This window comes from Diplotaxodon limnothrissa, linkage group LG7 (assembly GCF_057381915.1).
Source record: "Diplotaxodon limnothrissa isolate DT_005_m linkage group LG7, D_limnothrissa_male_GT1.1, whole genome shotgun sequence".
NCBI lineage: Eukaryota > Metazoa > Chordata > Actinopteri > Cichliformes > Cichlidae > Diplotaxodon > Diplotaxodon limnothrissa.
The window spans coordinates 29,054,415-29,081,854 of NC_140602.1; the positions used below are offsets into that span (position 1 = coordinate 29,054,415).

Below are 27,440 nucleotides of genomic sequence, written 5' to 3' on the forward strand. Positions count from 1 at the left end.
AAATTCAATTTCAAATTAGACTAATTCAAATTCAGTTTTCAAAAGCATTTATTCAAGTTACAATTCAGATTCAATCTGAGCAATTCAAATTCAAATTGAACTTATTCAAATTCAGTTTCTGATGGCACAGATTTCTGCCCATAGATTTGTTCTGTAAAAACTGAAATTAGTAAGATGGATATCGATATCAAAGCTGTACTTTGTGGCCTGCTAAGCCCACAGGGCTGGTGCCGATCAAATCTTCATCTGTTGAAGATACAGTTAAACTCTGAATCACAGAGAATGTTTTGCTCTTTATGGTTTATGGTGTCCTTCATCACTGTTTTTCAGTGAAATGTTGGTTTTCCTGATTTTTCTGACACCACATGAAAGAACCTTCGTTCACAGGTAACCCAGAGTCACATCCACACTCCTGTAGGTGTAATGTGAGCAACCCTCAGCCATCTGTCACTGAAGGTAACGATGGGTCTTCAGCTCACTAGTCTGGATGATTAGCCTCCATCAGGCTTTTCCTGGAACCAGAAACAGAGCGCTCTGTTTTTACCGAAGTTTCTGCCTCTGCACAAGTGAAACGAGAGGGTTAGACCCCAAGAGAACAGGTGAGGTGAATGAAGTTTAAGGTCAGAGTTTTACTCTGTTATATTTAACGTTGCAAGATCAGATCAATGATACAGAACATGAAGAACAAACTGAAGCATGATTAGAGGATCTAATGTTGCCTTTACTAAAGCAAACCCTACACCACCTTCATCTTAGCCCAGTATTTGTAACCTCACCATCATTGACACACTTACACACACCTGAGATAAGCTCTTTAAGCATGACCATGACCATCTCCTCATCTGATCAAAGAAAAGGATCACTTTTATAAGTTTACCACCTCTTTTCATCTTCATACACAAACTGAATCCACAGACTGTACAGGTGTATGACACACACATAAATACCTGCTAATCAGTGTGACATCCAATCAAAATCCTCAGATGTTACTCAGCAAACCTGGGGTTCCACCTTCTTGGACAGTCTGTTAGTACAGTAACCTCACAGCTGCCATATTATTGATCAGATGATGTCATTAAAAATGCTCCAACAGCACAAACATGGTCCAGTTCAGGTGAAGTTAGCAGACAGCTAGCAGCTACAGCCGGCTGTGTCACCATCCACCCATCAGTCAAAAAGGCCACGCCCCTAACAATGCAAACTCCCCATGAAGAGGAAATTATTTAAAAATGATCAACAGAGACCAAGCAGTTTGTGTATTGTAAAAGTGTAAATGTGTAAACCTGTTTATTTGTACTGTAAAGGTTTAACATGGGAGTGTATGGAAACCACTCAGTGCAGCACTGAGTGGTTTCTGCTGGACACCGGAGGAAGTGCAAGAATATTGCAATAGCTGTTTATGAATTACAGATAACTTTAGTCCCACAAAAATAAAATAGACCTGTTGAGATGAGATTTCCTCTTACTTTTTTACCTGCTGATCAGTTATGCTAAGCTAAGCTAAGCTGAGCACAAATGTGAATAACTGAATCTGAAATGTTTCCTGTGCTGCGATCATCACATCTTACCAGCAGAGCTCCCTCTGGAGAGGATTTAGACATTCATGGAAGCCTGGGGGGAAACTGATGGTATTAGCGCAGGAAACAGGAAAGACAGGCTGAAGCAGACAGACAAGCACCTGAAACACCATCAGGTTTCCTCTCTGTGGGAGCAAAACACCATGTTTGTGTGAGCCATGATGAAGACTCTCCTCATCAATGGGGCCTCCACTTCTGAAGCCGTCCTTCTGCGCCACACCATCTCAAACCCAATATCATTCAAATATATATTCAGACAGAACTTTATAAGAAACCATTTATGAACGCGCTTGCAACCGATCCTCTCGTCTGCACCAGGATGATGTGATCAAAGTTATTACAGCTCAAACTAAAGCTGACCTTAGTTATTATGACGAAAAACAAAGACTAGAAAAAAAAAAATCAATCATCAGAGACATTTTCTAATGTCCGTGCTTCCTTAGACTCATCGTTTCACTTTCTGAGGAAACAAACAGCTGCTCATGAAGTTATTCTAAAGAATAACTCACATTTAATTCACAAAGCATTAAAAACTCTGGTATTTTAATATGTTAATCAGTTATTTTACAGATCCAAGAAAGAAAATCCATAAACGAGGCATTCAGGAGCATCAGGGAGATTTGAGTTTTACACATTTATACATTTATACAGACTCTCGCTCCCACCTTGACCCTTTCATGTCCCGTTTCTCAGATGAGACAAACTTTATGTACAATATTCACACTGAGGACATCTCGTCAGTCCGTGCTGTTTCCTGATCTCAGCTCAGTCCAGCTGTTCTTCACATCAGGCCGCAGCCAAGCAGCTCGTCCCAGGGCCACCACCGCCGTGCAGGAAATGGGAGGAAGATGATTCAGGAAGGAGAATGGCTCCCGGGAGGATTATGTGGAGATGGAGGAGTAAGCTGAGGAGGCGCTGACCGGGGAGTACTGGACCGGAGTGTACTGGATCAGAGGGACGGCCAGGTCCAGGTACTCCTGCAGAGGCAGAATCACACGTTAGAACAGGAAGTGGAAGCTCTGGAGACTTTAGCTCTGTCACATGACACCAAAACTCGCTTCTAACTTTTCTTTGTTCAACGTCACATCAATGCTCTCTCGCCAAGAGACCCACGCCGCTTCAAATAAATGAATACAATCATGACGTTTTTGAAAGTTCAAAGCAAAGCTGCAGTTCCTCTGATGTCCAGCAGAGGCTTCAGCACTGAGGCAGTCACACAGCTCTGCGTTAGCCAACTGCAACTAAGATGAGAGGAAACCAACACAGACTGTGGTATAAATTTCACAGGAGCTCACAGATAACTTTAAATTTACAGAAATAATAAAATATCTGTCTCAGTCTTCCTGATGGTTAGCGAGTGCTCCACCCATCAGTTAAATGTTTAAAGAGGAACGAGAGGGACCAACTGAAGAGAAACAGCTGAAGTGGAGGACATTTGCAGGTTTTACTCCTTAACAAAGAAACGACAAGTCACCTGGTTGGCCATGATGGAGACAGTTCGATCCAAATCCTCGACCAGCTGCTGGAAGGTCGGCCTGCGGGACGGGACGGCATGCCAGCAGTCCCGCATCATCAGATACCTGAGACCATGCAACACACGCTTTACTGCGCAAGTCGGATCAACACATCAACGAACACAATACCAAATAAAACAAAATATCCTCTTTTGATCACAGATGTTTGCAGCTGTGTCTCTGACTTTGTGTTTCCTTATTTACATGAAGTCACGTGCGACTACACAAGCGACCTTCAGATTTGGCAGAAGGTTTGTTAGCTGCAGCTGTCTGGAGATACTTGTTTGACTAGTTTCAAGTGAATTTAGAGCATAAAAGTGGTAAATGTTGGATTTTCAAAGTCGGCTCATCCTCCAGGTCTCATGTTTTCAGATATTGGCATTTAATGAAGCTGTCTCTTCTGCTGAGTTTTCCAGGAATGACCGGCTCCTCTGCTTAAGTGTCAGACTGAAGTGTTTGATGTGATGATATACTCACAGCTCCTGAGGGCACGCCGATGGTTTCTCCATGCGGTGTCCCTCCTTCAGCAGCTTGAAGAGCTCCTCGACAGGGACGCCGGGGTACGGAGACCCCCCGAGGGTGAAGATCTCCCACAGCAGGACCCCGAACGACCAGCTGTGAACACAGAGATAAACGAGCAGCTCTGTAATTTTCTCCCAACTGTCACATGAAAATAACTCATAAAAATCCTCATTTATTAATAATTGAAATATTAAATAGCTATTTCTCTATTCCTCTATATCACCATTTCTATCTCTCTGCTTCAGCTGAAGACAACATCTGAACCATCAAACATGTAAACATTAACCCATGATCTTTAGCACCAACATCTAATTTCACACTCCATAGATCGGAGCTGTCAAACAGCTACTTGCTGCTTTAACATCACCTTCTGCTGGGGTGGAGGTCCACTCCAGGCTGGGATGAGTTTCACGAGTCGGAGGAGAGCAAAGCGGGTGATTGACAGACATTTGTGTCGAGCTTTGAGAGCAAAGTTGCAGATTTACAGCTCGTTCTACGTTCCTGCCCTCACCCGTGAGCACGAGCGTGGGAATGAGCTTCCAGAGGGGCTCCAGGGACGGGAGTTCAGGAGGAGCTCAGAGCAGATTTGCTCCTCCACATAAAAAGGAGGCAGGTTCAGCATCTGAACAGGACGCCTCCTCATGATGAGTTTCTGGTCTAATCGGAGGAGACCCCAGTGCAGACCCAGGACACGCCGGGCTGTAGAGGCGGGCGGACTGACCAAGTATCGACAGTATCGGTGGCAACACAGGTATTGGCATCAGATCAGTACTTAAGTTTGTTCAGTGTTGTACCCATTCATCAGACAACAGGCATGTCTGCAGCCACCTCCCTGCTCTGCTGTGATTAGTCGCCCTGCGGTCACATGAGCAGCACTGAGCAGAGCTGTGCAGGCTGCAGTGCGTGTAGAGCTACTTCACAGCTGTACATGAAAACACTGCAAACACGATGCTGCTGGAAGGAAACCCCTCACACACACCCGGCACAAAGGTCAGAGGTCACAGTACTTCAGACAGACAAAGAATATCCAAGTGGCTCACACAGAGGTGAAAGTGATGTTTCAGTCATGACATCAGTCATGACTGAGAGTTGAGAGTCAGCATCAGCTAATGTTAAAGTGTTTTTGGCCATTATACTATATCTCACAAAAGTGAGTACACCCCTCACATTTTCCTGTTTTATTGTATCTTTTCATAGGAGATATGACACTTTGATACAATGTAAAGTAGTCAGTGTGCAGCTTGTACTACAGTGTCAATTTGCTGTCCCCTCAAAATAACTCAACATACAGCCATTATTGCCTAAACCGCTGGCAACAAAAGTGAGTACAGCCCTAAGTGAAAATGTCTAAATTGTGCTTAATTTGCCATTTTCCCTCCCTGGTGTCATGTGACTTGTTAGAGTTACAAGGTCTCAGGTGCAAATTGGAAGGTGTCTTGAATTTGGTGTTATTGCTCTCACACTCTCTCATACTGGTCACTGGAAGTCTAACATGGCACATCAGGCCAAAGAATTCTCTGAGGATCTGAAAAAAAGGATTGTTATTCTACATAAAGATGGCCTAGGCTATAAGAATATTGACAACATCCTGAAACTGAGCTGCAGCATGGTGGCCAAGACCATATGGCAGTCTAACAGGACAGGTTCCAGTCAAAACAAACCTCTCCATGGTCGAACAAAGAAGTTGAGTGCACGTGCCCTGCGTCATATCCAGAGGTTGTCTTTTAAAAATAGATGTGTGAATGCTGACAGCATTGCTGCAGAGGTTGAAGGCGCGGAGGGTCAGCCTGTCAGTGCTCAGACCATACGGCACACACTGCATCAAATGGCTGTTGTCCCAGAAGGAAGCCTCTTCTAAAGATAATGCACAAGAAGGTTTGCAAACACTTTGCTGAAGACAAGCAGACTAAGAACATGGATTACCTGTGGTCTGATAAGACCAAGATAAACTTATTTGGTTCAGATGGAGTCAGGGATGTGTGGCGGCAACCAGGTGAGGAGTACAAAGACAAGGGTGTCTTACCTACAGTCAAGCATGTTGGTGGGATTGTCATTGTTTGGGGCTGCATGAGTGCTGCTGGCACTGAGGAGCTACAGTTAATTGAGGGAACCATGAATGCCAACATGTAACTTACTAAAGCAGAGCACGATCCCCTCCCTTCAGAAACTGGGCCACAGGAAGGATTCCAACATGACAACAACCACAAACACACCTCCAAAAAGACCAGTGGCTGGCTAAATAAACTGAGGGTAAAGGTACTTGACTGGCCAAGCATGTCTCCAGACTTAAACCCTATTGAGCATCTGTGGGGCATCCTCAAATGGAAGGTGGAGGAGCACAAGGTCTCTAACATCCACCACCTCCATGATGGAGGAGTGGAAGAGGATTCTAGCAGCACCCTGTGAAGCTCTAGTGAACTCCATGACCAACAGAGTTAAGGCAGTGTTGGAAAATAATGATAGTTACACAAAAAATTGACACTTTGGCTCCAGTTTGGACATTTTCACCTAGGGCTGTACTCACTTTTGTTACTAGCGGTTTAGACATTAATGGCTGTGTGTTGAGTTATTTTGAGATTACAGCAAATTTACACCGTTATACAAGCTGCACACTAACTACTTTACATTGTGTCATATCTTTAATGTTGTCCCATGAAAAGATACAATAAAATATTTCAACAAATTTAAGGGGTGTACTCACTTTTGTGAGCTACTGTAGCTGTTACTGTAGCAGCATATTTTCAGCTCACTGAAGTGTGTTAAATCATTTTTTAAATAATTATATATATATATATATATATATATATATATATATATATATATATATATATATATATATATATATATATATATATATATATATACACATATACATATATACATATACATATATATATATACACACACACACACACACACACACACACACTCCAAACATGAGCTATGAAACACGTCTGTGCTGACTGTCCGCTTTGTTTCCAGCCTGCAGCACAGTTAAACTACAGACGCTGAGATAGACACCTCTACATTCAGCTCAGTTTCAAAATAAAAGCCAGAAGGTCTGTTTTACTGTGTTAACTTCTTAGTTTGAAAGTAAAAGTCACAGTGATTTAATGATCTTTTCGCAAACTGATGATGGTTTGTCATAAATCAGTACGCACCGCGCTCCCCGACATCAGCTGCCTCTATAAGTTAAATATATCGGCATCAGTAATATTAGCCCTGTATTTACTTTGTATCACATAGCACTACTGGGGAGGAGGAGGAAGACAGAACGGGGTCTAGGCATCTCTGCTGAGACTGCTTCTCCCTACCAGTGTAAATTATTTTAAAAACACACATGATGTGATGAGCTCAAAAAACAGGAAGCCGTAAAATGCTGTAAAATCACAGGAAGAGGAAGTCTTGGTTCAAATGCTCGGTAGGCTTCAGAGGACTCACACGTCACTCTGGTGTGTGTAGATTCGGTCAAACAAAGCTTCCGGCGCCATCCACTTCACTGGCAACCGACCCTGCGGACACAATCAAACCCAAAGATCAGCACCCTGTCACCTTTGGCTTTCACCCCGCCAAAATAAAAGTCTGTCCAACTTACATTGGTGGTCTTCTTGTAGTAGTCGATGTGGTGGATGTCTCGAGCCAGACCGAAGTCGGCGATCTTCATTACGCTGTCTTCGGTGACTAGAACGTTCCGGGCCGCCAAGTCTCTGTGAATGCACTGAAGCACAGGGGAGGGTCAGCCTTTACATCATGACACCGAGAATTCAACCGACAACCCAATGCACTCACAACACAGCTACCCCCCTCCCCCTTTTATTCTTAAAGAATAAAGGCTGGAGACTGTTACGGATTCAAATATTGCGGATGGATACAAGAGGAAAACCAAAATAACAACACTGGTCCGGCCGGGTTGAGTCAAACTATGATTTAATGATCACACGTGTGGGAGATGGACACTGTACGCAGACAGCATCAGATCTCAAAATGGTGGAGCATTGGTCAAACTCTTATAGCCTCTATTGGCCCCCACCTAATCATAAAAGCCTAAACATTCACATGCTTTCTCTCACACAGCGCCTAAGCTATGACCTTGGCTCCCTGTTTATCTGCTCCTGCTGAGATGGGGCAGAAAACTCCAGTATGTTCTGTTCTCTTCTAATCAGACAAATAAGGCGATGACTTTCTGCGAACAGTATTTCTTATAACTCAGCAGTATAATGCATCATAAAACAATATCATTCATTCACAATAAATCAGCAGTCTAATGTAATGCAAATCAGTTTAACAAATGTAATAGTTATCACCTTCTTCTAATTCAGGAGAATAATGCAAACTAAAACTACATAATAATTCACAATCTTTAATTAGGGGTCTAACATGGCATAAAATAATATTATAATCCCACAAGACCCCTTCTGTTCATCCAGCTCCATATTTTTAGTAAGTTTGCACCAAGACCCAGCACAAGACAAAAAAATGATGATCAGTTATAATTGTAGGGTCTTTATCTCACAATATAAAACACCTGGAGGCACCTGTTACTGTGCTTGGTGCTACTTAAATGAAATGGAATTAAACTGAAGCACGATTCTTCTGAGCAGCAGAGTCCAGGCATAAAAGTATGGAGATGGGTGTACCTAATAAAGTGGCTGTGAGTATATTTCTGCACTGCGTGTGTCAGATTTCTCGTCAGACGCTCTGTGTTTACTGGCAAAAGAAAACCGATGCCCACAGAGTTCACAAGATCGTTCAAGCATGAAAAGGAGCAGAGTCTGCGCCCTGATGATGTAAAGTCTCTCTGACCTTCTTTGATGCGAGGTATGCCATCCCTCGGGCCACCTGGTACGCTGCCGACACCAGCTCCCTGACCTCCAGGCTGCCCAGTGACGCCTGCCTGGAGCTGCTCCAGTATTCCACCCCGACCGGCCGGCGAGCTCGCAGATACTCCCTCAGATTACCCTGCGCAGCGTACTCCACCACCACATAGAGAGGACCTGCTCCGGGTCATGGCGAACCCCAGGAGAATGAAAGAAATGCATTAATAGCAAATACTCACACGGCAGGAATTTAAAGACCTCAGACGTGGCGGTGCTCACCGTCCTGCGTGCAGGCGCCCACCAGGTTAATGATGTTCTTGTGTTTGCCGATCATCTTCATCATTTCCATTTCAGAGATGAGGTCAGACAGATCCTTCTCCGTGGCATCGGCTGCACGTAGCAACAACACGTAATCTTTCAGCGACAACCTCAATGTCATGCCCCCTGCAGCTCACACTTGCACAAGTTTCCACATTTATATTTGGAGCTCTGCTGAGACTTCACTGAGCACCACCACAGTCAGAACTTTACTTCCTTATAAAGTAATTTGCATTTATTTTATTAGGGGCACACACACAAGCTGGAATGAAGAAGCTAGGGTGGAGGTGGGTTGCAAAGAGGCAGCTGCAGGGGGCATCTTTCACCCTAAACTGCTGCCTGCAAGTTCTCTCACCTTTGAGCATCTTCACGGCGACTTTGGTGACCCGTGTCGGTTTGTTTTTGTCGATCCCGATGGCCTCGGCCAGAACCACCTGACCGAAGCAGCCTTCGCCCAGAGGCTTCCCCAGAGTCAGCCTGAGGACGACAAACAAACGGTCAGCAGATACAGGAGCACGCTGATCTCACGCTCACTTTCATTATATTTAAACCTTAAGAACAGACCGAGAAGACGAGGCTGACGTAATTTCAGAAACATGCTGTGCAGCTGACAGTGAGCTCTCCAACTCAGTCTGTAAGCTGGTTGTTTGGTCGTGTTAGTGATAGGTCAAAGGTCACAGAGACAGGCAGGTTACATTAGAATGTAACAGATGAAGAAATAACAGTGCAGTCTTTGCCCTGATGTCAATTGCTGCAGCAATCTCAGGTGCAGATTGGGAGGGGCGAGGGGCAGAAAAGGCGTGGTTACCGGTCACGAGGCAGCTCCCACGCAGGGTCGTAGGGAAGTTCGTACTGGGACGCGCCCACCAGGACGGTGGTGGCCGCGCTGGAGAGACGAGACTGACGCATCAAACACATCCCCGATTGCAGTGAGGACGACGACTCGACTGACACCTGTGGACGCAGAATTCAATTCTATTTTATTTATACAGCACCAAATCACAACAACAGTAACCTCAAGGTGCTTTATGTTGTAAAGTAAAGACTTTACAATAATACAAAGGAAACAAAAAAATAACCCTATGACCCCTGTGAGCAAGCGCTTGGCAACAATGGGAAGGAAAAACTTCCTTTTAACAGGAAGAAACCTCCAGCAGAACCAGGTTAAGGGAGGGGCAGACAGTTGGGGAGGAAGATGGGACAAAGACATGCTGTAGAAGAGAGCCAAAGATGAATGATAACTAATGATTCAATGCAGAGAGGTACAAACACATGTGAGTAAAGAAACACTCAGTGCATCATGGGAATCCCCCAGCAGCCTACACCTATTGCAGCATAACTAAGGGAGGATTCACGGTCACGTGATCCAGCCCTAACTATATTCTTTATTAAAAAGGAAAGTTTGAAGCAGTGCTGTCAGCGTTAATCTCGTTAGAATGATGCTAACGCCATAACCGCATTAATGCAGCAAATCTCCGTTAGCGAGTTAGCGCGGATCGCCCCATGCATGGGGCTGCATCATGGTGCAGCCATGGGCTAACAGAGATTTGCTGCGTTAATGCAGTTATGGCGTTAGCATCATTCTAACGAGATTAACGGTGACAGCGTGAGGAGCAGGATTTTGAATTCTGGATTTAACAGGGAGCCAATGAAGAGAAGAAAATATAGGAGAAATCTGCTCTCTCTTTCTAGTTCCTGTCTGTACTCTTGCTGCAGCATTTGGGATCAACTGAAGTCTTTTCAGGGAGTTTTTAGGACATCCTGATAATAATGAATTACAGTTTTTATTTGCCAAGGTAATGCCATCCAGAGTAAGAATGGAAGGGAGTCTAAAAGACACATTGATGGTTTCGAGGTAGTAATTACTGAAGTTAACTCAGAAAGATCAACTGGAGAACAATACTAAACAAATATCAATTGTAGTGAAAATAGCTGTAGATAACGTGAAATGTGAAATGATTCTGAGTAATTTTATCTATAATAGTTAAAATTTTATTTGTGAAGAAGTTCATGAAGTCATTACTAGTTAACTTACTCAAGGGATGGTTGGCTCAACAGAGCTCTGACTTTTTTGTCAGCCTGGCTACAGTGCTGAAGAGAAACCTGGGGTTGTTCTTATTTTCTTCAATCAATGAAATAGTAAAATGTTCTGGCTTTGCAGAGCAGCAAACTATTTCTCCAGGCTAAATGATGATCTTCTAAATTTGTGATACGCAATTTCCTCTCCAGCGCGTTTGAGAGCACATCTTAAAAAGGAGAGAGCGAGGGCGCCTCACCTGTCTCCTCACCTGTCTCTTCAGAGGCATGCTCTTGGCTAATTTCTGCACGACCAGCTGGTTGCTGAAGTCACTTTTCTTCGGCACACAGCAGAGCCTGCAGATGACTGCTGTGGCGGTGAGGACGACGATGATGAAAAACCCAAGGCAGTAGATGAAGATCTCCAGGTACGCCTGCGAGGTCAGTGGGGAGGGCGGAGGGTCTGAGGAGAGATCACATCGGGAACATTAACAGAGATTTGAGCTCGTTTCTGTGCGTGGCAAACCTGCGAACCTTCACATACCATCGACCACAGTGAGCCACGCAGAGTGGTGCGACACCCCAATGGAGTTGGCGGCCAGGCAGGTGTACTCTCCAGAGTCTTCCAGAGTTACACTCCTCAGATTCAGCACCTCCATCTCTCTGTCTGTGGTGTTCATATTAGCAGTCTAAGAGAGACAAAGGGAGCGGCGCTCCTGGGATTATTCATGTTGATGTAAAGCGCTGCTATCCAGGCAGCACGCAGGTATCCCCTGAGGTGTGATCGGGGAATAAAGGGAACAAGTTTGACTACATTTATATCAGCTTTCCATACTTTGAGAACACGAGCGTAGGGCAGTCCGTCCGGTCCCACTTTGCTGCCGTTGATGACGATGTGTTTGAGCCACTGGATGTGAGGCTGTGGGTCGCTGAAGACGCGGCACACAAAATCCACGTTGCTGCCAACCACTGCCGTCTGGTTGGCCGGCAGCCCGGCCTGCAGGATGGGCCTGTGAGGAGAGCGCTCTGAAACAGGTAGGATGGAGATAAAGAGAGAGGTAAAATAAGAGGACAAGAATGATGATTGAGCTTCAGCTGTGCCTGAAATGTTCACCATCACTCTTACCGACTACATCCAGCTGGTAAGTGTGTCGCAGGCTTCCATATTCGTTCTCCACCACACAGGTGTAGTTCCCTTTATCAGAAGGAACCACTGACTCCATAATTAGACTCCACATGTGGTCTCTGATCTGAAGGACAGAACACAGGTAAACCAAAGGGATGAAAAGGAAAACTAACTCTGAAGCTTCCTCTGATGTCACAAACTCACCTTGTAGCCTCCGATTCGTTGGTCCTTCCTCAGCTCGTTCCCGTTCTTGTACCAGCGCAGGGAGGGAAGCGGATTTCCCATTGCTTGGCATCGAAACTTCACCGTTGTGCTTGCAGGAACGGCGTGAAGCAGCTTCTCCATCTTGTCTGGCATCACCCACTGCGGCTCCAGCGCTAATGAGGAGACACAGCCACGTAAGCATCGTGATTACAAACACCTGTCTGAGAGAGAGAGAGCAGTTTGAAGCTTACGCTGCTGCAGCTTCTCGCTGCTCGTCGACAGCTCGTCGGACAGCTTGTTTTCCTCTGACGAAGATTCGTCATCTTCTTCGTCTTCGGAGGATTTCACTGCGTCTGCTTTAAAATAAAAGGCAGTTTGTTTAAAACATGCAGCTTTTACAGTTCTGCATTAACCTCAATGACCACACATGATGTGTATCACAGGAAGATGACTGAGAGCATCTCAGAGGACATCAGACGCTCTGATTCCACATTCAGAAGAATAAACTAACATCCGCCCTTTTTAGACATGAATCGGAATCAAAACACTTTAGTAATCCCAGAAGCAGTGATGTCACAACGCTCCAAGACAGAACAGAAACTATATACTATATAAAAGCATTCTAATTTTAAATATCCCAGTATGTTACACAAATCAAATATATGGTTGACACTGAGGTGCCCCTCTTGATGCTTTGATTCTGTGGAAAAGCTCATACCAGAAGAAGTGTAATGAAGTGTAATGCCAAAATGAATCAGTGAGATTTTATGGGAAACATAAGCTTGTGAAATGTGCACATTTAACATGTGGCTGAAATAAACTGCTAACTGTAAACAGGGCAACAGCTTTAGAAGACTTTCGTTCCAGATCAGGAGGTCAGTTTTCAACAAGACAAACATACAGCAGCTGGTTTCAGACAGAGGACCGAGGCCCAGGGTCAGATAAAGAGGGATTATTATGAACTGTGAATCATGCAGAGCAGCTCTGGGAGAGTCTGAGAATGAAACCTGGAGCAGGAAGTGAGCAGAACAGTTTCAGCTTAAACACTTCAAAGAAATATCCTCAGCTGTTTCATATTCTCTGACCAGCGGTCACAAACAGAAAACCAAACCAGCATCAGGAGCCTGGAAGGCCTTCTGCTGTAGACTGATGGTGTAAGAGGCTCTGTGGCTCTGAAAGTACAGCTCCTGGTAAAGACATCAGAGAAGAACAGTGAGACAGGGCCGGGCTCGAGAGACGCTGTTTACGAGAAACCAGCTCAGGATCATTTTCTGTTACTGCGTCTGCCACAAGGAGGCGTGGCTTCAACCTGAGCCGAGCAAAACAAGAAACTACAGATTCAAACACTCAGCTGGAGTCCAGATGGTTGGACCGGCACATACCCACCCACATACACACAAACACACACACACCCACACACCACCCGAGGCAAGTGTGTTTGTTGTGTTTGTGCTGCACAGCGCTTCATGTGTTCTCACAGGGCCAGTCTGAGCGCTGTCCTCGCTCTCACCAGGAAAAAATCACTCTAAACGTTTTCAGATGCCTTGCAGCCACAAACAACCAAACCTTGAAAAGTCACTTTCCTTTTACAGAACTTCTCTCATTGGAAACTTTTAGGAGCTTTTATATAACATGGAGACAGAAACACCGCGACCACAGTCAAGATCAGATGTGAACGAGCCTCAAACAAAGGAGGGCGAGGCCCAAACAAGCGCTGCAGCACTTAAAAAGAGGCTAACGTACCGGCGCTGCCAGGAACCCGATTTATCATCAGAGCGCCACGCTGAGCACCAGGCTTTAACCATGAACTGTGGTTATTCAGATAACCACAGCCCTCTGCTTCAGGCTAAAAATAGTAATAAAAGCCAGTGACAGTGACATTAAAAAAAGCCAATTAAAAGAAACAAGTTATTGTGTCTCAGATTCTCTGTTAAGGAATATTTGTGAGTTTATAGCGTTTTGTTTTCATTTCAGTTTTTCAGAAAAGTGTTTATGTATTTATCATAACTCCCACATTTAACAGCGTCTGAAGCTGCAGCCACGCCGAAGACACCCCGCTTTACTTCACTGCAGAAATTCACCTGCACATGCTTCAGTTTGGTTTCATAAATTAATAAAATGCATAAATTAAATATCCTGCTTCAGAGTCTCCAAGAAGAGAGATGCACTTCTCTGACAAATCTTCAACTGAATTTTAGTTAGTTTAGTAATATCTTCCTTAAACACCAGGGTCTTACAGCAGGGCTGTCACAGCTCAGAGCTCAGCCTCAGTGTTTACATGTATGAATGGCTCTAACTGCTTCAAGCCTCCATCAGGAGGCTACATCGTCTCGTTCCATGCTGGGATCCTGGATCCAGTTAAACTGAAATGCTAAAGCCAGCTGTCTGACTGTGAGGATTTGCTGCTGCTCGCTGGTGTCAGTTATACTGACGTGTCTGAGTTTGGGACATTAAACACGGCTTTAATTCTAGTTTAAATGAAGCAAACTCAGGTTAAACTGTAGGAGGTGTCTGAAAAGTGACTTTAGATACGTCTTTCAGTCATGGTGTCCACCCTCAGACCTCAGATGCTCCTCACCTGTGCGCGTGTCCTCTGTGGCTGGCCTGGACTGAGCCGGAGGGTCGTGAACCAGCAGAACTAGCAGAACCAGCAGGAGGTAGTGAGGGCAGGACATCGTGTCCAACACAGCGACGTGCTCCGAACACACTGCAGCGACAACAGACACACAATGTCAGACTTCCTGCTTTCTCTGAGAGTCAGACTAGTGCAGGTCACCGAGGATGGAAATCTGCCTGCTTCAGATATCTGTCAGTTTGAAGTTAAAAGGATACGTACTGTATGATGTGAATGATTGGTGAGCAGAAGAATCCGAAATGTGCAAAATGCTGCCACAGGGAGGGTTTGTTCCAGTTTTAAAAGTTTTTTTCTACCTTATAAAAGTTTAAAAATACAGAAAACAGTGCATCAACTTAAACTTAATACACTTTTTATCATTAATATCATTTAGTTTGTTTAAATGTACGATCGTAAAATGAAAACAGGAAGTCAATAAAACAAACGAGCTGTGATGAAACGTGAAAAGAAGATGAGTGAAGCTCACTCACATGCACTACAGCATCATTCATGTTTTGGCTACGGCTGCTGATGACCTTTGACCCCTCCGAGGTGACTCACACAGCACAAACTGCATACAATGATTGTGGTCATGAATAAACTTTCTAAAGCTCCAACCTCAACGCTCCGCAACATTTAGGAACTTTGTTTAAATTCCGGGTCTGTGCCAGGAAACCAACCAATTGAAATTAACTTCACCAATTTTGGAGTCTGATATCAGCCAGAGCTTTTGATGGATACCAGAAGAGTTTGGTTGATGTGCAGCTGCTAAGAGATATTTAACCAAATATCAATGAGTGTGAATAGACACACTGCCAAAAGCGCACGCACGCGCACACACACACACACACACACACACACACACACACACACACACACACACACAGGGTTTAATATAACAGCTGAAGGGTTTCCACAGGTTTAGGAGTGTTTATGGGAATTTCTGACCATTCTTCCAAAGGCACATTGTGAGGTCAGACACTGATGTTGGAAGAGAATGCTTGGCTCTCAGTGTCTACTCTAATTTATTCCAAAGGTGTTCTGTTGGGTTGAGGTCAGAACTCAAGTTCTTCCACACCGAACTCTCTCATCCATGTCTTTATGGCTTTTGCACTGATGTGCAATCATACTGAAACAGGAAGCTCCATCCCCAAACTATTCCCTGTGCCAAACAGTTTGGAGGTCTGTAGCGACTAACTCGACAGAAAGTTCCTCTGTGATCCTCAGCATCCACTGACCCCGCTCTGTGAGTTTACGTGGCCAATCACTCAGTGGCTGAGCTGCTGCCGTTCCTAATCACTTCCACTCTGTTATAATCCCACTAACAGCTGACTGGAATATTTAGTAGAGGAAACGTCACGCTAGACTTGTTGCAAAGGTAACATCCTATCACAGTACCACGGTGGAGTTCACTGAGCTCCTGAGAGTGACCCATTCCTCCACAGATCTTTGTAGAAACAGTCTGCATGCCTAGGTGTTTGATTTTGTACACCTATGGGCATGGAAGTGATGGAACACCAATGATCTGGATGGGTGACTGAACACTCTTGGCAATATAGCGTATGTACCTGTGTGGATCAGAGAAAACCCAAACTTTTTCTTTAAAGTCGTTAAAGATGCATGCTGCACAGCTATTCCATTGGAAAAAGAACAGTTCAAAGGATGACCCTGACATTCATGCCTGAGGTGAGTAGACGAGACTGAAGGAGCTGAAGCAGCAGGAATGAACAGCTCCTCCTGACTGACCAAGACAAGCAGCATCTGACAGGACGCCTCCAGGCTCATTTGTTTCAGCCCCAACCAACCGGGATGAGACCCCCGTGTGAAGACACCATTCATACAACACACATACACACTCACACCAGCATTGTTGCACTGGGAGTCAAACAGTGAAGCATCCTGTCACTGAGGTCTTCGTGGCCCATCCTCTCTGAGTTTCAGAGCTGAGATGTGGTCCTGTGTGAGCCTCAGCTCCATCCAAAGTATCGCTGAACTCTGATTATTGTTGATTTTTATTGATTATTGTTGATTGTCTGTAATATCTGGTGCAGCTCTCTTCAGTTTTGGTGCTTTCTTTATTGTCTTTAACTAAAAAAATCTTTAAACATGAAAACTGGATCCAGATAAATCTCTACGACTTCCTCTCCTCATTTCTGAGCCCGGATGATGACTTTTTCCTCAACCCAAGTGTGAACTCGGGTGTGATGGGTCAGCTCAGTCGAGGCAGTGCTGATGGATGATGAGGGTGGTTTCTTAAACCAGCCTGATGCTTTCATTAGGAGTCATTTTGGAAGCTGCCTCCACGTCACTAACATCAGTCAGAGCAGACCCTCTGAATGAAACCTTACCTGCACTAGACTGTGTACACCGTCTATCTGACACATCCACTCCCAAAACAGCTTCACCCTAACACCACCCTGATCTACAGCTTCAGCTCAAACACCACCCTAACCCTCTCCACTCCATCCTTACAGTCTGAACATCACATATTCTTATTTATGAGTGTTTACAGAAGGAACCGACTCACAGACACCTACACCACCTGCATCACCATCCACACCATCACAGACTCACAGACAGAATGATCATTTTAATGTGGTCAGAGGTAAATAACCTTAAAGCTTGAATCAGTGCCTGAGCTCGTGGTTACTCATGATTATTAGGGTTAGTCTAGTTCAGAAATATTCTTCATGCTATAATAAAAATATGGCGTGTGTGTCTAGAAACTTCCAGCTGCTCACATGAGAGGAAGCTGCGGTTCTCCTGCAGGGATCTGAGGATGGAAGGAACGATTTGGAGCTTTCAGCTACTGGCATGATGCAGAACCACCCTGTGTAGCTCCTGTCCTGTGCAATGAATCCAGTTTTAACTTGAAAAACTATTTTGGCTTCCTGCAATGACTGAGCATGACTAAGGCGTCTCCCTGGTGTCATGGTAACGCTATGACCTCAGAGAAACCCACCCGAGTGTCAATCTGACCCTGGCCAAAGCGAGGCTGACGCACCGGCACTGCCAGGAACCCGATTTATCATCACTGAGCCACGCTGAGCACCAGGCTTTTACCAGTCTGGGATTTCTGAGACTAATCTGGTTGGTGGAGAGCGAGCAAACAGCCAGTCACAAAGCAGTGCGCTTCAGTCTCTGACACAAACGCCAAAACATGCTTCACACCCCATCAGACACCTGAAGTCACGCCTACTGCTCGCAAATTTCAAGATTAAAGCGGAGTGATGATGATGATGGTAGTGATGAGATCACTGTGAACCTGTTTACAGACACAAACAGGAACAGGAAACTGTAACAAGCTCCAACTACACCTTCACAGGCTCAGGTGTTCTGTTCTGACCTCACTGGTGATGATGACGGTGATGATGATGATTGTGTGTGTGCTGGCAAAGAGGAGGACTCACACACAGCCTGCAGCTGTCACTGACCCACTAACACAGACAAAATATTAGGAACACCTGTGCCTAATAAGCTTTTGGTCCTCACACTGCAGCAAAGCCCAACCTGTGAGGGTCCCTGTGGTATCTAACACAGGACGCTAGCAGCAGATACTCAAATACTTCGAGTCCTGTGTACTGTGAGTCAGAGTACTGCAATTCAGACCTCTCCCAGTTCAGCATCAGTCTCTGCTCCGCTCTCAGCACAAGAAAAAGTGTGTGACTTCTGCTTTACACTGATCTACTCCACCCACACAAACCAACACCATCACAACTCTGGTGCCAGCCTCCTGATTTCAAACTAATCATTTTACATTAAACTGTTCATTTTTCTTCATGTAATAAAGCCTGAGACACACACACACACACACACACACACACACACACACACACACACACACACAGTAAACCCCTGGTCGGAGCATCTGGTCCGGTGTGCGTGTCAGAGAGAGAGAGTACACCTGTACCTGTGAGCAGGTGAAGCTGTGAAGCTTCAGAGCCCTGCGAGTACAAACATATCTGAGCTGACCTCAGAATAGTGAGCCCCCTCCCTCCTCAGAGCAGTAGTACCTCTGTTTTTCGCAGTACTTACAGACACACAGATCCCGGTAGACCTCAGATCAGAGTACCTGTGGAGCTCCACGGTCTGCGGAGTGAGTTAGTACCGGGACTGGGCACCAACAGCAGCCTGCCCGCTATTCCGTCTGCGGCTCTAGTTCACGTTAAAGCCCCGGCGGAGTGATCCAAACTCCTCTTGCTCTTCGCTCTAGAGCCGCGCGTGCAGAGCACAGTCCCTCACGGTGTTTGTCGGCGCACGGTCAGCGGGAAGGCCCGCCCACAGGGGGCGTTTCTTACCCTCCTCCCCAGCGCACCGTGGAGGGCTGGTTTTAACGGTGCTGTGGGGACGCGTGTGGGGACAGAAAGGTCCCCACACTTGTAACTTCCAGCATGGGACATCGGGCTATTGGGTGTGTTTATAGCTAGGTTTAAGTTTGGTTTAAACATAGCCAGACTAATCTTCTAAGTGGCCCGGGTCAAACACTTGGCTCCCTCTTAGACACACAGAAAGAAAACAAAACCTTTACGTCATTGGATTAAGAAACTTCATCCGAAAGACTGATACGTCAGTGTTGTTGTGGTTGGGCGGTACAGTTTTACATGACCATTTACAGTTTCTGGAAATTCTGCAAAGTTTTGTGGCTTCAGTTTTGACTTCAGTGTGGAGACATGTTTTTACGAAAGTGTCAGATCTTCATCATCATCATCACCATCATCATTATCTTTATTTATAAAGCACTTTAAAAATAACCACAGATGACAAAATGCTGTACATTAGAACTAAATAATCACAATTATAAGATATAAATAAAAGCCAATTAAAAAAAAATCCATTAGTTAATAAATTATTTAATTAAAAGATAAACTAAGTCTCACTGCAGTCAAAAGCCAAGGAATAAAAATGGGTTTTAAGTAGTGCTGACAGCACTAGTTTTAAGATGTGTTCTAAAAGAGGGCTCTCTATTGTGCAAGGGCAAGTTATTCCATAAGTTAGGAGATCTGTCTCACAGCATTAAACTGTTATTTATGAAGTGAGTGTTAAAAAACAAGTACAGTTTAAATCCATGTTTATGTCATGTTACCTCTTTGGATCACTTTCCTGTGATCATAATCAGCTGTTTAGTCTTGCCTCAGTTACATCACCATAAGCTCTCACACAGCCAAGCTTCAGTCACTTCAGAGCCCTTCACACTGATTTAAATTCTCTCCTGGAAGCCTAAATTACCTTAAAGTTGACCCAAGTCTTCACTTTTTGATTTTATTATCTGCTCGATAGGCAGTGTTGGGGAGTAACGGAATACATGTACCACCGTTACGTATTTAAAATACAAAATATGAGTAACTGTATTCCGTTACAGTTACCGTTTAAAAAGGTGGTATTTAGAATACAGTTACTTTGTTGAAATAAATGGATTACACTGCGGTACTTTCCTGTTTCATATTGTCGCGGGTCAGGACTGTTTGGGTTTTGTTTGACAGCTATGTTCTGTTATTGCAGGCGGCAGCGTTATGGTTGCCAAGGTTACAGGGTGACACACTCTCTCTCTGCGACTGTGTGTTTCCTGGGTGAGAGAGCGCCTTTTTGTTGTTGTTGTTGTGCTAAGCTAATAGGCAGAATGCTACAGGCATAGCCCTAAAGAATGTAGCATCATGGGCAGTGTAGTCCGTGCTGCAGGGAGAATGGACTGCCATACACGTTATGGGTCTGTGAGCAAGAGAGGGAGAAAAAGGAAAACTACGGGCTGTCATCGAACAGAAACGGGAGGTGGAAGCATGTAAATATAATAATTACCACTGCAGCCAAGAAGAGTGCCTGACGAGCCCAGTTGTAAGTAAGCTATTAAGACTCGACTGTCGTGTTTTCCTCCGAAACAATAATTTCCGTTGGAACCTTTCAACGCCTCTCTCTGTCTCTCGCAAGCAAAGTTGACCCACACAACAAAGTAAAGCTATTTTTCGGCTACGAGCCCAACACGGAACCCACGGTATTAGCCAGAGGTCCCTTTACTACGGTTCGGAGCCGCGGACTTTCAGTAATAGTAATAAATCACATTCATGTAGTTGTAAACAGCTGTTGGTCTTCCTTGGTCTCTTGTGTTCTGGGGGCCTCTGGATGTCTGGAGTTTTGATCTCCTCCATACCTGCTTCATACCCTGGAGGACGGGGCTGTGGCTCCCCACACTCCCTAGCAGATCGTTACATGGAGAAACCTTTGGAATACAAGCATGCTGATCCACACAGGTGTACACACGGGTATTCACAGACGCGGACTACAGCTTTCTTGGCTGCTGCCTCAAAGCACATTGTGCGCTGTCTATCTTGCGTGCTGCACAATATCGTTTATTATTTAGTATCTACTGATATCTACTGCTAGCTAGTTTATTGTGATGGTGCTGTTTTTTTTATTATGTTGCTCTTTGTTGTTTGCTTTCTCTTCTGTTTTTTTTCTCCATACAGGTGACCCGGGTGTTTTTTTTTTTTTTTTTGTTTGGTTTTTTTTTTTTCCTTTCTTCCCCCCCTTCTCACCGTCTCTTCTCTCCTTTGGTTTTCTTTCTCTCCCTCTCTTTCTATCATTCTTTCTCCCTGTCCTATCCCCCAGTCATGTCTGTCCCGTTTGTAGCAACTGAAAATAAAATAAATTCATAATTATAATAAAGGTCAATCAAATGGACCAATATGGCAAGGCCATGATGATCCACTTGGTAAAATAAATCCGCTTGGCATCTTTCTCGGCCTTAAGACAACAATTCTGATGGCTAAAGATCGAAACGGGACACACAAAAAAAAAAAACAAAAACAAAAAAAAAAACAGCATGATAATATCTTAAGTAATCCAAAGTATTCAGAATACGTTACTCTCATTGAGTAACGTAACGGAATACGTTACAAAATACATTTTGGGGCATGTATTCTGTAATCTGTAGAGGAATACATTTTAAAAGTAACCTTCCCAACACTGTGGATAGGAGCTTTACATTTTGTCCCCGCAAAGTCACTGCAAACTGACTGTCCCCATAACACTGATAAACACCTACACTACACACACTCACACAGATGGTTTCCATTGTGAATTCATTGGCAGATTGGTATAATGTGTGTTTGAGAGTGTCAGGCTGTGAACAATGACTCTGACTGTGTGTGTGTGTGTGTGGGGGGGGGGGGGACAGACAGAGGCAGTATTGTGAGTCCATCCAGTCACACAAAGTAAGGTCAGAGTTATTAGAGGAGTGGGCAGGATGGATGCTCCACTGTCATAAACATTTGGGAACAGCTCATAAATCAGAGTATTCACCATAACAATGCACTTACGTCTTTTTAGATAAAAAGCCGTTTAAAAAAACTACTTTGTGAAAGTACTCCTGTTCTAGTGTGGCTATAAGCATTTTACCAGAAAGTCTCCAGCCCAAAGTTAAAGATAAAGACTTACATTACCATTAGCATATATTAAATATTTACATATTTTAAATGATCTATTCTTTCCTCTCTGAGGGCTGCAGGCCCTCTTGTTGTTTTTATCTTATAATGATGATAATAATAATAATAATAATAATAATAATAATAATAATAAACTTTATTTATAAAGCACACTTAAAAACCAAGGGTATGCCAAGGTGCTTAACAAGTAACATAGAGAACAGAAGTTAGATAATAGAAATAGGACCAAACAAGTACCAAGTATGCAAGCAGGTAGCTGTCACTGATACATAGGAAAGCAACAGGTACAGAGCAAACAAGAAGTTAAATGAGCATAAAAGTGCATAATATAAAATCATAAAAGAAATATTAACTAGAGGGAAAGGCAAGATTGAATAAGTGGTAAATGGTAAATGGCCTGTATTTGTATAGCGCTTTTCTAGTCCCTAAGGACCCCAAAGCGCTTTACATATCCAGTCATCCACCCATTCACACACACATTCACACACTGGTGATGGCAGTGGGTTTTTAGTCATGATTTGAACAGTGCAATGGAATCAGATGCGCGGAGGTCGAGAAGAAGGGTATTCCACAGTACCGGGGCAGCCAGAGCAAACACACGGTCACCCCGGGACTTCAGCCGAGATCTGGGTTGGGTCAGAAGTAGTTGAGTGGCAGATCTAAGTGTTCTCGCAGGAGTATGTGATTTGAGAAGTTCACTAAGATAACTTGGCACTAATTTATTAATAGTTTTGAATGTAAGGAGTTATATTTTAAATTGAATACTGTACTTTATGGGCAGCCAATGCAAGCTAGCTAGAACAGGAGTAATAGGGCAAAATTTCCTGGTACCAGTCAAGAGGTGGGCTGCTGCATTTTGGACTGTTTGCAGTCTAAGAAGAAGAGAAGAGGGAAGACTGTAGTACAAGGAGTTACAATAATCCAACCTGGAGGTCACAAAAGCGTGAATAAGCTTCTCCAGGTCCTCATGCGGAACATAATGCCTAGCCTTAGAGATAAGGCGCAGTTGGTGGAAGCTAGATCTCACTACAGCAGACACTTGCTTATTGAGTTTGAGCAAGCTATCCAGCAGTGCAATGCGCCGCAGCGCGCGTGCACAAAAAGGTCCAAACGCAGACTCAAGCGCTAGCAGAAAATGACACTTTATTATAACAACAAAAGGCAACCCGGGAAAACCAGAGGAGCAAAACGAGGAACTAAAAAACCCGGGGAAACAATGACGCGAGGAAGCTGGAATCGGGACTGTGGGAGGCTGCAACAGAAAAGGAAGAAGATTACTAGGGAGCCGGGAAGCTCCAGGATCTTGGACAGGAACGAAAGTTTCTCTTATCTTTGGTTCATTTGCAGGAGCCAGCACAGGTGCTGATATCAGGTGCTTTCCAGGTGCTTCAGCCACTGTTTGTAGTCCCACTCACTGATTCCTGTCCTTATATGTTAGAAACGGCATCTCCTCCACCTCTCAGTACTCTCCACAGACTGTATATAAAGGACGCACATGTGCTTCATGTGGGATGGACTTGACTGCAGACAGATTGGCCTGGGGCCAGAATTGGCCTGCCAAAGAATTCAGTCTGACCCAATGTATGGCTTTCAAAAATGTGAAGGTGGCCAGAAATTTTGGTCTTTGAACTGTTTTTATAAGTTTTACAGCTTTTCTCCTGACAGTAACCTCAATCATGGTCAAATACACCAAAACAACAAAGTAATAGATGTAAATGTTTAAAATTACTGTAATTTTAAACAGTTACTGAGCTCAGACATCAGCTGACAAGCAGGATCATTTACTCACAGACTACACAGTCAAACCACAGGAGTCACCCCCTGCTGTTGTTGTGCGGTATTTTCTGTTGTGTTGCATTCAGGGCCCATGGAAACCATACAACCTTGCAGCTCCAGTCTGACTTATGGTTGTGTCTTTTTAGATCAACACAGAGACGTTTTGGACTTAAAGTTCACTTCAGAAGGATTTAGGTTAAACATGTGGACCAATGAAGAAGAGCATCTCTGACCAGAGCTTTACTGACCCACAACACAGCATGTGCTAGTCTCTCAGTGAAGGCACTGAAAGTGTGATATGGCCACTGTCCTGTCAGCTGAGACAGTATGGTCAGCACTGTACTGAGAGACAGATGTTTGATTTTTCCTGTCCTAACTGTATAACTTTGCTGTGCTCATTCAGAAAAATCCTCTGAATAACCACAAAAAGCTCTGAAAGTGCTAAAAGCTGCTGACCTTGGATCGAAGCCAGCAGTGAGAAAATTCCTGTATTTATAATAGAAGCCACACAGGAGACGAGGGAAGTTCTCTGGATGGTGTCCATGCATTAATGCCCTGCAGGGTTGAGGCATCCTGAGGAGGATGTGGGTTTGATTCCTGGTAAAGTGTGGTCACGGGGCTCTCAGTGGTTTCTCTGCACCTGCTTTACAAACATAGGACGGACTTTGGACTTCACAGCACTGGTTAATGTCTGACTGCTGGTTAATAAAAAGCTCCGCAGTCACAATATGCAAGGTTCATATCCTCTCTCTGTGCATTACTCTCTTCTTGCCTGAGCCAACTTGTTTTCTCAGCATTACTTATGTTCTTTTACCTGAAGAATCTGGATAAACTGAGCTTTTAGCCCAACTTTAGTTTAAAAAAAAAAGTCTGCAGTGGAGCCCTAAAGAATAATGTGTAAATATGTCTCCTTTAAACTGAATCCGGTCATGTTTATGTATCCCAGCTGTGTTCCTTTCATGGATAACATCAATGAATTGCTCTGCCAGCCTCTCTGAGTCAGCAGTCAGTCCCGCAGCCTGGCCACTTGGATCCAGTCATTATTCTGGACTTTGCCTTGAGAGCCAGAGCAGCCCCAGCCCGGCACTAACTACCGAGCCTGTCAAACCACACAGTCAGACCCACCCAAACCCAGAGCCAAACCAGAGCACACCAGAGCCAGGACGCACCAGGCCAAGAGGAAAACGAAAAAGGCACCAAAGCACAGGATGAGCGTGCACTCTGCTGCAGGTCTGCAACACTTTTCTGAGCAGGAAAAAGTGTTTGTGGATGATCAGGAAAACTCGGCAACACCCTAGTTCATGATCCAAGAAACTAAACATTATGAAACAGTACGTTTCCACACTTACAGTAAAGCAGTCAGAGGTGGAAACAAAGTACACTTACCTGATTACTGTACTTCAGCTGCATATTCTGGTATTTACTCGAGTATTTATTTTAGTCCCACCATTAAACGCAAACATCTCAATGTCCTCTCTTCTCATTTTTCCAACCAGGCTCATTACTTTAGTTTTAAGACACCGAAGGGGAGTTTTTATTTTCCCCTCCAAACTGTCACAGTACGGCTGTGTGCAGGCAAAAGTAGGACCCAAACGCAAACTCAGAGACAAAAGGTAAACTCAAAAAACACAGCTTTATTGCTGGCGTGGAGTGGGACACGAAAAACAATACAAAATAAACTAAACTGGGAAAACTAAAGCACAAGGAGCCACAGGGAAAAAAAAAAAAATCACACAGCTATGATGGAGACTACGACACTGACAAAGAGAAACACAGGGCTTAAATACACAGAGGGATAACGAGGGAATGAGACACAGAAGGAGGGCACAGCTGGGAGAAATCAGGACTGGACGAGACAGAGACGCAAAACTAGAAACACTCACATGAGGCATGGACCTTCAAAGTAAAACAGGAAGTATCACACAGAGACGCGAACTAGACACAGTGGAGACAGCAACTAAGAAACAGAGACAAACCATAAGGCAGAGGTCTAAGAACCAAAATACACAGAGGGAAATACTCAGCTTTGAACACAAGAGACTAGACTAGAGGGAGTAACAAAAGACCAACCATGAGAACATAATGCACAATGCAGGGTGACAGAAAACAAGAAACTCAAACATGCAAAGACACACCATAAACAGAACAGAGGGGGCACAGAGAGACATGAAGGGCAGGGGAGACTTAACATGGGTTGAAACACAAGGGGGAACTAATAAGCAAATCAACATAGGAGGCCTAATGAGCTAAACATACTATAAACATCAAAATGAACTAAAACTCAAAACACTGGGTCCTAAGACCCAGGATCGTGACAGAGCCCCCCCTTCAAGGGCGGATTCCAGACGCCCAAAACCAGGAAAAACAAAACAAAACCAAAAACAACCCACCCAGGGCGGGCGGCGGGGGTCCAGGACGGAGGGCCAGAAACAAAGCCACAAAAACACAATGTCCATCAAAAACACAGGAGCGCAGGGAACAGTTCACAACTCCTCAGGGGGCCGACCCGGAGGGTGACGGTCCAGAAGTCCATAGTTCATTTGATCAAGGGGCCGTCCGTGCGGACGGCAACGGCGGCGACACGGAAACGGTTCAGGGGGCCGACCTCGACGGCGGTGACGTGGAAACAGGTCAGGGGGCCGGCCGTGCGGAAGGCGACGGGGTGGAAACAGTTCAGGGGGCCGGCTGTGCGGAAGGCGACGGCGTGGAAACAGTTCAGGGAGACGGCCGTGCGGAAGGCGACGGCGGCAACTCAGGCGATGGCGATCAGGGGGCTGGCCGCGCGGAAGGCAGCGGCGGCGCCCAAGTGTCAGGCGTACCGGCCGAGGCTTGGAGGGCACAGGACCAGGCGACGCTGAAGCAGAGGCAGAGGCAGGCCCAGGCGACGCTGAAGCAGAGGCAGAGGCAGGCCCAGGCGACGCTGAAGCAGAGGCAGAGGCAGGCCCAGGCGTAACAGAAGCACAGGCAGAGGCAGGCCCAGGCGTAACAGAAGCACAGGCAGAGGCAGGCCCAGGCGTAGCAGAAGCACAGGCAGAGGCAGGCCCAGCAGAAGCACAGGCAGAGGCAGGCCCAGGCGTAGCAGAAGCACAGGCAGAGGCAGGCCCAGGCGTAGCAGAAGCACAGGCGGATGCAGCCGGACCAGGCGTAGCAGAAGCACAGGCGGATGCAGCCGGACCAGGCGTAGCAGAAGCACAGGCGGATGCAGCCGGACCAGGCGATGACGAAGACTCGGATGCAGCCGGACCAGGCGATGACGAAGACTCGGATGCAGCCGGACCAGGCGACGACGAGGCGGTCGCAGGTGGCGGCTGGACAGGCTCCTCGGGCCCTCCAGCTGATGCGGCGTGAGGCTGAACGGGCCCCTCGGACCCTCCAGCGGAGACAGGAGGCTGAACGGGCCCCTCGGACCCTCCAGCTGACGAGGCGTGAGGCTGGACGGGCCCCTCGGACCCTCCAGCGGAGACAGGAGGCTGGACGGGCCCCTCGGACCCTCCAGCTGACGAGGCGTGAGGCTGAACGG

The 27,440-nt window shown here is 45.3% G+C and overlaps 1 protein-coding gene across 2 annotated transcripts; it reads right to left on the minus strand.

Moving 5' to 3' along the window:
* Positions 1–2,317: 2,317 nt before the first annotated feature.
* LOC146628470 (fibroblast growth factor receptor 1-A-like) lies at positions 2,318–15,096 on the minus strand. Of its 2 annotated transcripts, none has more exons than XM_085359562.1 (17): positions 14,931–15,096; positions 14,673–14,801; positions 12,346–12,450; positions 12,095–12,267; positions 11,891–12,014; positions 11,600–11,790; positions 11,309–11,453; positions 11,037–11,227; positions 9,557–9,702; positions 9,104–9,225; positions 8,710–8,820; positions 8,417–8,607; positions 7,209–7,331; positions 7,055–7,125; positions 3,569–3,706; positions 3,052–3,157; positions 2,318–2,554 (listed from the first exon to the last, which is right to left on the minus strand). In XM_085359562.1, coding segments are annotated over exons 1-17 (2,163 nt in total). In that variant the 5' UTR covers positions 14,932–15,096; the 3' UTR covers positions 2,318–2,458. The 2 variants fall into 2 exon arrangements, with proteins under 2 accessions (XP_085215688.1, XP_085215687.1); XM_085359561.1 differs by having other exon boundaries at positions 11,025–11,227.
* Positions 15,097–27,440: the final 12,344 nt, after the last annotated feature.